At 37.4% G+C, this 15,318-nt stretch overlaps 1 protein-coding gene and 1 long non-coding RNA gene across 4 annotated transcripts; one reads left to right on the top strand and one right to left on the bottom strand.

The window, feature by feature from the left end:
• Window positions 1-1,745: 1,745 nt before the first annotated feature.
• znf326 (zinc finger protein 326) lies at window positions 1,746-9,445 on the bottom strand. 3 transcript variants are annotated; one of them, XM_007238943.4, is made up of 14 exons: window positions 9,015-9,445; window positions 8,831-8,923; window positions 8,647-8,693; window positions 7,390-7,468; window positions 6,929-7,277; window positions 5,043-5,208; window positions 4,659-4,675; window positions 4,497-4,539; window positions 4,257-4,338; window positions 3,471-3,618; window positions 3,260-3,353; window positions 3,042-3,172; window positions 2,201-2,296; window positions 1,746-2,116 (listed from the first exon to the last, which is right to left on the bottom strand). In XM_007238943.4, the coding sequence occupies exons 2-14, from the start codon at window positions 8,911-8,913 to the stop codon at window positions 2,000-2,002; spliced, it is 1,452 nt and encodes a 483-aa protein (XP_007239005.3). In that variant the 5' UTR covers window positions 8,914-8,923; window positions 9,015-9,445; the 3' UTR covers window positions 1,746-1,999. The 3 variants fall into 3 exon arrangements, with proteins under 3 accessions (XP_007239005.3, XP_022531156.2, XP_022531155.2); XM_022675435.2 differs by having other exon boundaries at window positions 9,137-9,445; XM_022675434.2 differs by having other exon boundaries at window positions 8,831-9,445.
• A 2,586-nt stretch (window positions 9,446-12,031) lies between these two features.
• Window positions 12,032-13,967, top strand: LOC125802175 (uncharacterized). The gene is made up of 7 exons (XR_007439147.1): window positions 12,032-12,573; window positions 12,654-12,903; window positions 12,944-13,048; window positions 13,089-13,168; window positions 13,209-13,288; window positions 13,329-13,393; window positions 13,644-13,967. It is a non-coding gene; the product is annotated as an uncharacterized LOC125802175 (long non-coding RNA).
• Window positions 13,968-15,318: the final 1,351 nt, after the last annotated feature.

Raw genomic sequence — 15,318 nt, 5'->3', positions numbered from 1 at the left:
TCCTCTCCCATGACATGTGGCATTATTTATATTTCCATGCCTTAATGGTCTCATGAGAAATCCACCTTAGACCCTAGGAGTCCCCACTCTGGGCAAGTCACCACTGACAGGATGACGACACTTTAGGGGTCATATGCAATTTCTCCGTACATCATATTCACTACATCCTGCCAAACCTGCCCTTCTGCGATCACGCCATAAATAGTGCAAGGCTACCAGATTCTTAAACAAGACCCATAATATCCGTCTTTAATCTATATAACGCCAGAGGCTGCAGTCAGCACGATTTCATCACCATGGGCTTGCATTTTAAGGCCTGTTGACTGCTGGGAACTTTGATTATTGCTGCGATGAATCCATGAGACACGATCTCGTCCCGGAACACAGGTGCACTGTCACTGTGAGCCTTCTGAGAAGCATGTGCACTTGACATGGAGCTCCTGTCTCATTAGAGAAAGCTGCAAGAACCACAGGGATGGCAGCCGTCTCGGAGAGGACACTGGATATCAGTGGGCAGATTCTGGGTAAGGGGGCATCATGATGCAAAGGAAATAATGATGTGCTCTAGACAATGGAGGCAAGTTGACTCCTCGGCGTGACGGGATTGCCATAACGGGCCTCTACGAGGCATGATGGGCATCACCCACAAACCCTTTAGACAGCGAGACATCTCCGACTTGGACACTAGGTGTGTCTCAGTGTAGACTGTTACTAGGTAGGACGCGCCCTTAGTAGCGACGGTGTAAGAAGGAGGTTTCTGAGAGGGAGAGCAAAACGAGACAGTGTGTGAGGCATTTACATTACAGCAAGAACATGGGATGCTTTGGACATGGGAGGCCAGTCAGAGGCCAATAAGAATATGTATAAACCACATTTATGTATTTACCACAACCTGTCATGGTACAGATGTGTTTTGCTACATGTTCTTCTACAGACTACTTGTGCTGATCGGCGCCTGAATACGGCGAGTGCAAGTTATACAATAAACACAGTGTAGAAGAGAGAGGTTTTCGGAGAGATAGAACAAAACAAAAACATTTATAAGTTGCCTCTTATACAGGTGCAGTTAAAATAAATTTAATATCATTGAGAAGTTACTTCATTTCAGTAATGTGAAACTCCTATTACAAAGATGTTTTATACAGAGAGTGATCTAATTTAAGTGGTTATTTGTTTTATTGTTGATGATTATGGCTCACAGGCAATGAAAACCCAAAAATCAGTGTTTTAGAAAATTATTATAAGATTATTATATAAGACAAATTGCTAGAGCAGGACCTGGCACGCTGACCACATTGCCAAAAGTTGCAAAAGTTCTTATATAACATTCTAATTTTCTGAGATACTGATTTTTGGGTTTCCATTAGCTGTAAGGCATAATCATCAACAATAAAATAGAGAAGCACTTAAAATAGATCACTTTGTATGTAATACATCTTTAACTGAATTACAGAAATAAATTAACCTTTCAATGATATAAATTTTTTTGTGATGTACCTGGTCATGTAGTGGGTATATTGGTTCAGAATTTTTGGTGTGTAGTGTAATATCTCATCATATCTCATGTATTTAAGAGAAGGAGAATTCGCAATAGTCTAAGTGCAAAGATCCAAGCTGACTTACATATATATATATATTTTTTTTTTTTAATTCATTAAGTTTGGTCCTATGGTCTTAAGATGACTGAAACAAACAATCCACAAATGTCCACAATACACACAGTTTCCATAAGGACGACAAGAAAATTGTGTTATATAATTTAATTGTAGACATGCATCTTCCTTACAGCCACATGGGTTACTTTAGTATTTGCATATTAATAGGAACAGTGATCCTGCCTTAACGTCAAACAAAAAAAACACACATTATATTTAACTAAAGAGGCAAAAACCAAACAACCAACCAGACTCGCTTCAATTAGAGGAGCTTCAGGAACACAAACGAAGACCAGAATACACAGTTATTGTTCAGTACTCATCAACTCATCACTATTTCACACTCATTCATTCAGGTCACCAGATTCCACTTTATCATCTTCAGCTTCATCAGGTCTGTCCTGTTCAGACGAATCCGAACTCAACTCTTCTTTACAATCGTTTACAAACGGGTCTTCTCCCTGTAGATCAGAACACAGCCACAAATAAACCATGGAATCACGATCAGAGCATTTAATGCCATATAATGTGCCGGAACTATTTACCTTCATATACTTCTCATAGCGAACTTTGACACTGTCGTTATTGATTATAGCTTTGGCTGTGAGCACGCTCTCCCTTTTCAGCTGCTCTTTATACACCTGTAGAGGGGATGCAGAATCAGAAGTAGCACTTACAGGTAGCACCTCCCCCACCCCCAAAGAACTTTTTCACTTCATGATTAATATTAAATAAAAATACTACTAAAATAAACAATCACAATTAAGTACAATTGTATTTAACATTTCTTCTAAAATATTATCCCTATAATTTCTTATAAAATATATCCTTACAATAGAGCTATAGACTCAGACTATTTGGAGAGTGTTCCTAAAAAGTACCACCAGTGTTTCTATATTCGTTTTTTCGTTTTGCTCTCTGCATGGATTTTTCTCAATATTTTTGTATCATTTTATTTTTCCAATAAAGTTTGTATTTTGCATTATTTTTTCATGAGCAACATAAATTAGTTACAAATGAAATAAGAGAATTAAGAAAAACATTGAATAGAGAATTGAGAAATCTTTCCTGTGCCACCTCCTTTTTTGTGGAAAGCTTGTGTTCATCTATCTACAGATCCATAAAAAAAAGAATATTTATAAATAAAAATAAGAATTATTTTCTTTAGAGTTAAGACCCTTTGTGAAGTACTTTTTTAGATGTGTATGCCTCTTTTCAAATAAGGCACTTAAACCACTTATTATACAATTAATTATGTGCAGTGGAAACTAAACTACACTTTCATAAATAAAGCAAACTAGATGGAAAGGAGATATCAGAACATTTATAAATCCAGTCCACGCTCTCCAGCATGTGTTTGTACAGTATAGTGAAAAGGGTCATTACCACTTTGCTCTTTAAGTGAATGGGAGAACTGAGATGCTGCTGGACTGAAGTGAAGAACGCAGGGACGTACGTTCCACAGGCCATACAGTGCACCACCTCCACCTTCCTCATGTAGTCATCCTCAGTCACACCTGTTAAACCAGCAGGGAAAATGCATCACTCAAACTAACCATAAAATGTATGTTTTCTACAGAGAAAACTTTAAAAGGGAATTCTACCTTCCATTATTTCTTGATTTGTTTTCTTGTCAGTAACTGTTCGCAATTTGCACAAAGCAGACACTGTTTTCCGGAACTTGTGCACCATGCAGTCCTTTACCAGAGGAAAGGAAGCATTAGCAATATCACCACATAAATTAATTTAAATAGTAAAAATAAAAAAATAAATAAAAAATTATATAAATTAATAAAAACTGCTAAATATACTTACGTGAAGAAAGCCGATGACACGGTCATCAAATTTGGCTTGTCGTCGGATGTAGTCGAGTGTTTCACGGTGATATGTGCTCCCGAAGTGCTTCTCAATGTCTTTGTCTTCAAATGTGCGAAACTTACAAAACGCACACGTGAAGGCCAGTCTAAATCGAGAAACACACAATAATTACTCCAATATTTAGAACTACATAAAACGCATATCTTATTAACAGCAACACTAATAAAAAAGGGCAGTCATGAGAGGTGGAGGGCCACAGTATACAATTCCAGTCAAAACTTGACACCTCTCATTCAATGCGTTTCCTTTCTATGATTTTTTTTATTGTCAATTTAATATTGACGTTAAATATATACAGGGACACATGGAATTATTTTGTAAACAAAAAGTGTTCAAAGAATCCAACTATAAAACATTTCTGGTTTTGGGAAGATGACCAGGACATATTCTGGTTTATTTAAGTATCTGAGGAAAGATCCGCAGACTCTTTGTATTTTAATCTCTAGTGTCTTTATGAGGTAAAGTCACCTGGAATAGTTTTCTCAGCATCTTAAAGGAGTTCCTGGAGGTGCTGAACAATAGTTGCTGATTTCCTCAGTTGTATAGGACAAACACCATTTTACTGTTTACTACTTAATTCCATGTGTCCCTTAATTGTTTGTCTGTTATTCTACAATGCAGAAAAAAGAAAGTAAAGGGGGCACAGAGTATACCTCTGTGTAAAAAAAACCCTCATGATAATTATTGTGGGAGAACCTTAAATTTGTATAATTTAATAATTACCTGTGTTTGTCTCCATATTTCTCATGGTTCTTCTCTCGTCTGCGTCTCCGTTTCTCTCGAACACGAAATTTCTTATCCTCCGCTGACCAAAACCACATGGTACAAATATTACATTCCACTTCCACTCATATCATGCTAATGTATTTTTCTAAATAATCTAGAGCAATACACAAACTGTTTACCATGCAATGCTATGTTGCACATTTCTTTAACCTCATGCAACAGACAGTAAGTACATACCATCTTCTGTGCTCATATCCTTTCCAAGTGATTCTGGACTGTGCTGTTAGATATAAAAAGGGGGGGGGCAATTTAATGAATATAGTTTATCATCTTAGCAGGATTAACTAAACTAATAAGGATACCAGAAGATGATGATTATCTATATAGCAATGGTCTTACCTGTGTGAATTTCAGTGCTGAACAAGACAAAAAGAAAAAGCCTTAATTAGAAACTAAAGAGGCTTTATAGTAAAACAAACAGCTTTAAAGACTGTAACTGTCAAAGCTAAAACTGTGGCTATTAAAAAGAAGCTAAAAGAAAAAAACATTTTGATTTCTTTATCATGCATTGAAAGAGAAAAGGCATTCTAACTTTTGACTAGTATGGTATGAACTCGGGAATTAAGGTGGATGAAAGATAGATGGCATGCTAAGCACCTAGCATTGGACGCTGGTATCTGAGCTTCGTTTGCAATTACAATTAAATTAGCAGATACCTTATACAAGTATTAATATTTATGCACTATCTACTGAAAAGCACCATGAGGTATGTTTGAGACACACCTGCACCAGTTTCCTTTCTAGGAACTGCTTTAACAATCTTCGGCTTCTTGCCGAATTTGCCCGGAGACGCTGGAGCCGTCATCTTCCGCTTAGTCCCTCTGAACACTGGCACTGCTGCATTAGATCGACTGTTCTGAATCCCAGAAGCTCCACTCAGCCCACAAAACTAACACAGAATGGGGGGGGAGGGGTAAAAAAATACATTACTACTACTCCTTGTCGGCTCCACTAATCATATAGGACACTTTGTTGTTCACTCTATAATTATAGAAGTTCTGTATCTGTTTTTCTCCATACTTAATCATTATCCTCCTTTCACTCTGTTTTTCAATGGTCAACAGTCCACAGGAGAGAAATCCACCACAGAGCAGCCATTATTATTTGGGTGGTGGGTCGTTATTCTCAGCTCTGCACTGATTAGCATGGTGGTGGTGTATGAGGTGTTAGTGTGTGTTGTGCTGGTACAAGTGAATCAGATACAGCAGTGCTGCTGGAGTTTTTAAAACACGGTCAGGTCCCTGTCAACTCTGTTAGACACTTGCTGCAGAGTTTGTGCAGGTCATCCTCTGGTCCTTCATAAGTGGTCACAGGACACTGCCTACAGGACACTGTTGGTGGACTACTCAACCAAGCAAGGACACTGAGGTGTTTAAAAACTCCAGCAGCACTACCACCAAGAGTGACACTGCATCACTTAGAATGAGGATAAAGGACGCAGAGAAACAGAAGGATACAGTCTGTAATTATAGAAGTATAAGGTGTCCTCAGTGCGTATATCGTTGCTGTCCAATGAAAAACAAGTGCAACTTTACAGGAGAGAGATAAAACCTTAATCACTTTTAAAGGAAGTCAATGTGAAAACAGTTCATTTCAGATCTTTGAATTTCTATTAGTCCATTTATCTAAAAAACAAAATGACGCAGACTGATGAACTTTGCGTTCAAAGTTTGTAGCAAACTAAAAATCGACAAAAATGGTTGGTTGGTCGGTTGCATACTTGGCAATTTGTGGCATACATTTGGTTTTATGTGTCCAGAGCAAAGTCGTTCAAAGGTTCTAGCACAATAAGGGAAACATATTTTGCTACTTATATATTACATTAGGAGTTTGAGTTTAAGACACAATAAGAATATTTTTTAAGATTTTACCTTGTGGTTTTTTTTTCCCCTTTTTTTTTTTTTTTTTACATGGTCCGACCAGAGACTGTAAAAAAGATGGACGCTGTGTCGCTGTTCCAATCCATTTAATGAAAATTAAGCCAAAATCTTGCACCATGTTGGTGATCCTGAAACCCGAGTCTGCGCAATAGAGACCAGAGGAGGGAGAAAGACTGTGGAGAGACAGCCTACTCATTTAAATAACCCCGCCCCTGAGGGCTGACTCCACAGAGCTCACACAGTCTATGGTCCCACCCATACAGTCATTGGTCTAGGTGTAACCCAGCCCTTTTACAATAACCACACCTTTTTGAATAGAGCTGAATAACGCGTTAAACAAATTCGGCGGTGATATAAAAAATTGACTATAAAAAAAACTATAAGCAATGGTTACATTAGCTGCTGCATTTAAATAATGGAGGTAGAATTACAGTATATTGGGAACACAGCTTTCTGCAACCGAACAGCAGGGGGCGCCCAACCTGTGGTGGCTTCACTTTTGACAGAAGATGCTCTGTCCAGCTATACACAGTCTATGGGTTCGACAAAAAAGAAGATGCTTGTTTTTCATTGGACAGATGAAAAATCTGGAATGATATGTTCAGTGAAGCAAATAAGATCAACAGTAACCATAGACTGCACAAATGCTATAGCTAATCTGTGTTTTCTGAGACAACACCAATAAACTGTAGGTGTACAAGTGTACATCAGCATCCGCTCTATACTCACGCCTCTGCTTTTGGCTCTGCACTCTGCTGCAGTGTCTCCTCCCCTCACTCCATACAGGTGCTCTATATACACAGACCTGGCTCTGCCACAGGAGCCAATGGGAGCAGGCTTGGTGTGTGAGGTGGTACAGGAGCTGAAAGGAGCCGGATGGTCATTATAGGAGGAATAGTTATTTCTCCCACCGCAGTCCGACTGTGGAGACCTGGACCTTCCAGAAGATCCTCGGTACGGCATTCGCCAACCTATCGGCATGTCATCAGTCCAGGCACCAGAGCGAACGTCCCCATATCCTCTGTTACAGTGTCCGATATTCGGGGTCAGCAGGTGAAAAGATTCATAGGCTCCATATCTGGTGGAATAGTTTACAAATGTAAACAGGCCTGGACAATAAACTTAAAAAAAAAAAAATTTTTTACCAGAAGTCAATATGAAGTTTAGAAGAAAACCAGCTTAAATCTTACCCGCCAGAGCTGTCCGTCTCAAAGGATTCTGACGAGTCAGATGGAAACAACCTGAACTCTGGCCAACCGCAACAATTCTCTAAAGAAAGGAAAAAAATATAAACATGCAAGAAAAGCATGGAGCTATAAAGCATAAGATTAAATAAATAAAAAATACAAAATAAGAAATCAAAATACACTTTTTTTCCTTTTTTTTTTTAAATCAACACCACATATTGTAAAGTATCAAAGGATAAATTGCAAAATGGACTTGGGTTGTAGTGAAACATGATTAGAGCATGCCAAAGTAAAGTGTTTAGTCAATGGTCCCAACAGTTTTACAATGCTAGCGACAGAGGCATAACAAAATAAATAAATTAATTAATAATAATAATAATAATAATAATAATAATAATAATAATAATAATAATAAACACTTTTTAAAAAATTTAAAAGCTCAAATTACTGTACTTTGAAAGTGCACAGATAATTTACTTAAAAAAAAAAAAAAAACAGTACTCTATGGTAGTTGGCCAGGATTGATGAGCACGAAAAAAAAGGTAGGATAAGTGATTTTGCAATAAGCGATTTTGAAAAATGAATTGAACGACATACATTTACTCTGCTGTTAAAAAAATATATATCCATAATATTCATGCATTTCTATTTTCTTTGCATGGGCAATGATATGTCCCCATCGCCAACATTGTAAGTCTGATAATCACTTGCAAAAAACACTACAGAGAGTTAGAGCTGATCAACTTAATCTTTTCAAGTGTCTCCATTCTCATGGAGCTGTTAGCTATGGTAGAGGAAAACAAACCAGGTACCAGGTAGTAAAAGCGACTGAAGTAGAGTGGGTACCATGCAGTAGAAGTGCCATAAGTGTAGTGTGTGTATAAAGTAGTGATTCAATTAGAATTAAGAAGTCATGGGAAACTGGAGGGGCGTCCCAAAAAAATTAATATCATTGAAAAGTTACTTTATTTTAGTCTTTCTAAACTCATTATATAGATGTATTACACACGGAGTGTCTATTTAATTATTTACTTTTTTTTTTATTGTTGATTATGGTTTACAGCCAATGAAAACCCAAAAATTTGTGTCTCAGAAAATTGGATTATAATATATATAAGCCCAAATTGAACTGACACACTCTGAGACTGTATGTAATACATCTGTATAGTCTATGAGTTTCCCCCATTTTAAGTTTTTTTTTTTTTTTTCAGGCAAAAATCTTAAGCATTTGATATTGAACGCTCAAAAAATATGATTTACCTGCACTCCCAGGTGCTGACATCAATGACTGACCTCCATCTGCAAAACTAGATCATACAAAACATTAAAAAAACATGTTACTTAATCATTTCTTCTACAGTTTGAGAGAAAAAAAATACCTGAATCAAAACCAAGATGATTCATACCACCATTATAATATGAGGGAAATAAAGAAAGAACCTACTTTTCAAAAAGACCATGGGTCTCCTGACCCAGTGGTGTTGGAGCATATTCAGAGAACCTTCCTCTTGAATCTCCAGAAGTCATTGTCCTACAACTTTGAGTTCACAGACAAACACACACACACTGCTGAGTTATACAGGGCCTGAACTGCAGCATTAACTGAATCCAGCAGGCCAGTTCCTCGCCAGTTATAGACTATAGTTCAGGATGATTGGATTTGGACAGTGTCTGATTAACATGTGCCTGTCCAGACACCGTTAACAGAAGCAGAAAAGGCCCAAAAACCCAAAACAGACGGTACACTCACCCAAACAGAGGACCGGGATTAACTAGACGCTAAATAGACCACAGCTAATCTGAAGCCAGGGTTTAATCAGAGCGGTAGAGTTTAAACTAGCGCGAGGAAGCTCAGCACTGCGGTGCTGGTTAATCAGACCTCACTAACTCACCTGAACTCAATCTCAGGACGGGTTCTGATTGGCTGATGATGTGACTCAGGTGTGGAAGCTTCACTCCTTCACTATCAAATGTGTGAGTGTTGTCGTTGCTCCGTTTACTCTAGGTAAGAACAGTCATTGCTGACACAAATGTACAAATGTATTTAACCCTTGTGTGGTGTTCATATTTTTGTTACTCGTTTACTTTGTTACTTGTATTTAATTCAGCAAAATTATGTTGTTGTATGTACAGTGTGTGTTTATCGAAAATGTGTTTTGATATATGTTTTTCACAAAAAATGAGCCAATGCCAATGAGTTTGAGTTAGAAAAAATATTTTTTTTTTTGGTATCATTTGATGAAAAATGAAAACGGGTCCCACAGACCCGAACACCACACAAAGGTTAAATACATACCAAATGTACTATTTTGGAACAACTTATGGCAACTTGAGTATATTTCAGTTGCAATTAATTTACACTTAAATACAACATAAAAGTATTAAAATGTTTTTTTGTTTTTTTGTACCACTGCGAACTTAAGTAGATTTAAGTATGTTTTTTTAAACAATTTTTAATACACTTGAAATATATTGTAAATGTACTACTTTGCGTATTGTGTACACCTTAATGCCACTGGTAACAAAATACACTAAAGTGCACTTAAAGCAGTATTTAATGCTATCCCAGCTGGCATTTCAACATTGAAAAAATGCTGAACCAACGTTGATCAACGTAGATGTTATGGTTGAATCAACATTGAATCAACTGTTGATTTTGAAAAGTTGTTGTTTCAATGCCATACGTTCAACCTTTAATAAACAATAGCTCACTAAAATTAGAAAATCCTATGGTGAACAAAGTGTTAACAATAAACTTACATCACTGTAGTAAAGCTGAGTATAAAGAAAGTTACCCGCCACCACTACCACTATCTATCTGATTACTGAACATCTGATCTCAAAAACACTACAACAGTAAATAGAAGTAAAACACTGTTTAATTCCACCATCCAACCGTTTTTAGAAATTATATGGTGATGAAATGAAAAATGCTGATTCAAAAGGCAGAAGGTTGAGGACATTATGTTGATTCAACGTTAAAATTTCAATGTTAGCACAAACATTGAACATGAAATGTTGTTTCAACATTGTTTTAAACGTTAAAACAACAACATAAATTACTTTAGTCATATTTCAAACACATTTCAATGTTGAAGGTTGGTTGTGTGCCAGCTGTGATTATATATTTTTCCAGCATATTGCTTAAAAATACATTTTATTTATTTTATTTATATTAACTTGAAAATTCACTTTTAGTATTCTTTACCTAATTTGAGTATACTTCCTTTTCACAAGGGTATAATGCCAGGTGTGGGTGGTAGAGGGCTATAAAGCCCCCCAGTATTGAGCTATGGAGCAACAGAACTGTGTTCTCTGGAATTATTGCCCTACATCCAATACTTTTGGATGATCTTCCAACATCCTGAATGTGTTAAAAGCACACAATAGATGGGAGTTTTTATATGGATGGCCTATTGGTTTACAAGCAGTCCCAGGCCTGTTTAATCGTGGTAATGATACAGTTTCTCCACAAGAGGGCGGATTAACTCTTAGGAACCACAGCAGTGATGAAATGAAGCCAAATAGAGTGTAATTACTTCCCCTGGAAAATCCAAGCCCTAACTATTTAACAGCAGCCGATAGCCTGCTTGTGTAACTCTGTTTTCAGCACAGGCCCTTTCACAATCAGTAAACAGGCTTAGTGTTTCTGATGGGAACTCTTAATCTAATATGTTAGTGGTTAGTGCTTAACATGAAAGTCATCAATTAAATAAATTTAACAATTTATGGTTTGTCCATCAACTGATTTTGGGCCAATTATTGCCCATTTAATGCATTAACGCTTTCATATTCAGCATTTGTCACAGCATTCAGACTCTGGACCACACGGGGTCCATATGCAACCTACTGTCTTAAAAATATATATTTAATACTATGCAAATCAGATTGCAAGAATGCCAAGTTCACTAAGATGAAACGATTGGCACCAATTGACTGTTTACCCCTGGTGGTTTTCTCAATTCTTTTAAATGTGCAGATACTTTTATTTTAGAAAAACTACTCAGAAAAAGTAACTACTAAGAGAAAAATAAAATAATGAAGACTAGTTCTGATATGATTTAAAAATAATTTAGTTTTTTATTTAATAATAATTATTTTTATTAACTTATGTATATTCAAATACCTTTTTGACAAGCTGATTTTAAATATGCCAATACTTTTATTTTAGAAAATTCAGAATTAAGACAAATTTTACAAACATCTGAGAGAAAAATAATAATAATAACTAGGTCTGGGATGATTTGAAAATTATTTAGTTAACAATGTAAAAAAAAAAACCTAATTCATTCAATATCTATATATATATATATTTTTTTTTACAAAATATTAGGAACGTTTTGTTCTTCTTAAAAAATACATGCACACTTTTATTAAAAAAAATAATAATAACAATGACAATGACTGTAATGTCTAATAAATGGTTTATTGGAAATGTTGCTACATTTACTAATAAGGTTAATGAAGAAAGAATAAGTAAATGGAGTATTGGTGGAAAACCAATAAATTGGCATTTTGTCTAAAACTAGAAATATTTTTGTAGCTTAGTTGGGTATAAATAATTCACGACAAAGCATCAGATACTCCCATTCATCTCTTATTTATGGAACTCTTTGTTGTTGGTGTAAAGTGTTGTCAGACAGCTGCCTGATGAGGCCTAAAATTAGCAGGCTGTTTCCTACTCCTTTCAGGGGGACTGTAAATACTTGGACCAGTATAATTAGGGCTGAACGGTAAATTATATTTTTATCTTTATTTTATTATTATTCTAATATGAGTTTTCACAATAAACACGTCAGAAAAGATGCGATTAAAGAAGAGAAGAATGTAAACCTCAAACTGCATTACTTACATGCAGCAACAGAGGGAGCTGTGAGGTACATTTAAGCAGAGTGAGGTAGAGCAAGGTAGAGTGAAGTACATGTAAGCAGAGTGTGGTAGAGCAAGGTAGAGGGAAGTACATTTAAGCAGAGTGTGGTAGAGCAAGGTAGAGTGAAGTACATGTAAGCAGAGTGTGGTAGAGCAAGGTAGAGTGAAGTACATTTGAGCAGAGTGCGGTAGAGCAAGGTAGAGTGTAGTACATTTAAGCAGAGTGAGGTAGAGCAAGGTAGAGTGAAGTACATGTAAGCAGAGTGTGGTAGAGCAAGGTAGAGTGAAGTACATGTAAGCAGAGTGCGGTAGAGCAAGGTAGAGTGTAGTACATTTAAGCAGAGTGAGGTAGAGCAAGGTAGAGTGAAGTACATGTAAGCAGAGTGTGGTAGAGCAAGGTAGAGTGAAGTACATTTAAGCCGAGTGCGGTAGAGCAAGGTAGAGTGAAGTACAATTAAGCAGAGTGTGATAGAGCAACGTAGAGTGAGGTACATTTAAGCAGAGTGTGGTAGAGCAAGGTAGAGTGAAGTACATTTAAGCAGAGTGTGATAGAGCAACGTAGAGTGAGGTACATTTAAGCAGAGTGCGGTAGAGCAAGGTAGAGTGAAGTACATGTAAGCAGAGTGTGGTAGAGCAAGGTAGAGTGAAGTACATTTAAGCAGAGTGTGATAGAGCAACGTAGAGTGAGGTACATTTAAGCAGAGTGCGGTAGAGCAAGGTAGAGTGAAGTACATTTAAGCAGAGTGCCGAAGAGCAAGGTAAAGTACATTTAAGCAGAGTGCGGTAGAGCAAGGTAGAGGGAAGTACATTTAAGCAGAGTGTGGTAGAGCAAGGTAGAGTGAAGTACATTTAAGCAGAGTGTGGTAGAGCAAGGTAGAGTGAAGTACATTTAAGCAGAGTGCGGTAGAGCAAGGTAGAGGGAAGTACATTTAAGCAGAGTGTGGTAGAGCAAGGTAGAGTGAAGTACATTTAAGCAGAGTGTGGTAGAGCAAGGTAGAGTGAAGTACATTTAAGCAGAGTGCGGTAGAGCAAGGTAGAGTGAAGTACATTTAAGCAGAGTGCCGAAGAGCAAGGTAAAGTACATTTAAGCAGAGTGCGGTAGAGCAAGGTAGAGTGAAGTACATTTAAGCAGAGTGCGGTAGAGTGAAGTACATTTAAGCAGAGTGCGGTAGAGCAAGGTAGAGTGAAGTACATTTAAGCAGAGTGCGGTAGAGTGAAGTACATTTAAGCAGAGTGTGGTAGAGCAAGGTAGAGTGAAGTACATTTAAGCAGAGTGCGGTAGAGTGAAGTACATTTAAGCAGAGTGTGGTAGAGCAAGGTAGAGTGAAGTACATTTAAGCAGAGTGCGGTAGAGTGAAGTACATTTAAGCAGAGTGTGGTAGAGCAAGGTAGAGTGAAGTACATTTAAGCAGAGTGTGGTAGAGCAAGGTAGAGTGAAGCAGTGCAAGATAGAGGTAAGTACAATGAAGCAGAGTTAGGTTCAGTGAGAGTGAGGTAGTGTGAGGCAGAGTAAGGTAAAGTGAGTGAGGTAGTGCAAGGTATTTTAAGATAAAGTGACTTGGAGGAAGTTAGAGTGAGGTACAGGGAGAGTGTACAGAGTGAGGTGTACTGAAACAACGTGAGGTAGAGTAAGGTAAAGTGATGTTGGGCAAGGTATTTTGAGATGGAGGAAGTTAGAGTGATGTAGAGGGAGACAAAGGAAGGTATCGCAAGGTATTTTGAGTTAGAGAAAGAGCAAAGCAGAGTGAGTTATAGTGAGTTACAGCAAGTTGGTGTGAGGTAAAGTGAGACAGAGCAAGGTAGAGGGAGGTACAGTAAATCAAAGTGTTACAGTGAGAGTGAGGTAGTGTGAGGTAGAAGGAAACTAAAGTAAGGTAGGGCAAGGCCTTTTGAGATGGAGTGACTTGGAAGAAGTTAGAGTGAGGTAGAGGGAGGCAGAGTGAGATATTGTGAGGTGGAGTGAGATAATGTGAGGAAGATTAAGGTAAAGTGAGCTAGGGCAAGGTTTTTTGAGATGGAGTGACTTGGCAGAAGTTAGAGTGAGGTAGAGTGAGGTGGAGTGAGATAATGTGAGGTGTATTAAGGTAAAGTGAGGTAGGGCATGGTATTTTCAGATGGAGTGACTTAGAAGTTAGAGTGAGGTGGAGTGAGATAAAGTGAGGTAGATTAAGGTAAAGTGAGGTAGGGCAAGGTATTTTCAGATGGAGTGACTTAGAAGTTAGAGTAAGGTAGAGGCAGAGTGAGGTGGAGTGAGCTAATGTGAGTTAGAATACGGGAAAGTAAGGTAGGACGAGGAATTTTGAGATGCAGTGACTTGGAGTAAGTTAGAGTGAGGCATAGTGAGGTAGATTGAGGTAAAGTGAGGTAGGGCAAGGTATTTTGGGAGGCAGTAAGAGTAAGGCAGAGTGAGTTATAGTGAGGTAGAGTGAGATGATGTGTGGTAGGGCAAGGTATTTTAAGATGGAGTAACTTCTAGTGAGTTATAGTAAGTTAGAGGTAGAGCAAGGTAGTGTGAGGTAGAATGAGGCAGAGGGTGGTAGAAAAAGGCAGAGAAAGAGATAGTGAGGTAGAGCTCATACCAAACTACTTTTTATCCTGGGAAGAATTTGTACACCCATGCTAAGTTCCAAAAAACATTGAGAAGCTTAAACTAATTTACGATATTATTTTATCACGTTTTACTTCAATATTGGGATATCCAACAACGTTCAGACATCACATTTGTTCTGTCCATGTTATATGTAATTATAATACTTACTCTGTAAAAAGGTTCACATGTAAAATGTTTAAAATGCTGAGTCAGAATTGTAATTATTTTAAATCATGGAGTTTTGAATTTGTTGCCAGACTGGATTTTTCTCCTGAAGTAAACAGTGACTTTGAGGGTAAATTTAGAATAACGAGTCCAAGACGGAAACAGTTTATTTTCCGGACGTTTCATTGTTGCTATGACATCAGCTGTCCTGTTCCGAATGAGAAAAAAACAGACAACAAAGAAGGACAATTTACTGCCCACTTACATTTTAATAACCGTATTCACTATTATTTCCTCACACAATCAAC

Source organism: Astyanax mexicanus, chromosome 5 (assembly GCF_023375975.1).
Source record: "Astyanax mexicanus isolate ESR-SI-001 chromosome 5, AstMex3_surface, whole genome shotgun sequence".
Classification (NCBI taxonomy): Eukaryota; Metazoa; Chordata; class Actinopteri; order Characiformes; family Acestrorhamphidae; genus Astyanax; species Astyanax mexicanus.
The sequence above is the reverse complement of the archived record's forward strand: the minus strand, read 5'-3'. Positions and strand labels throughout refer to the sequence as shown.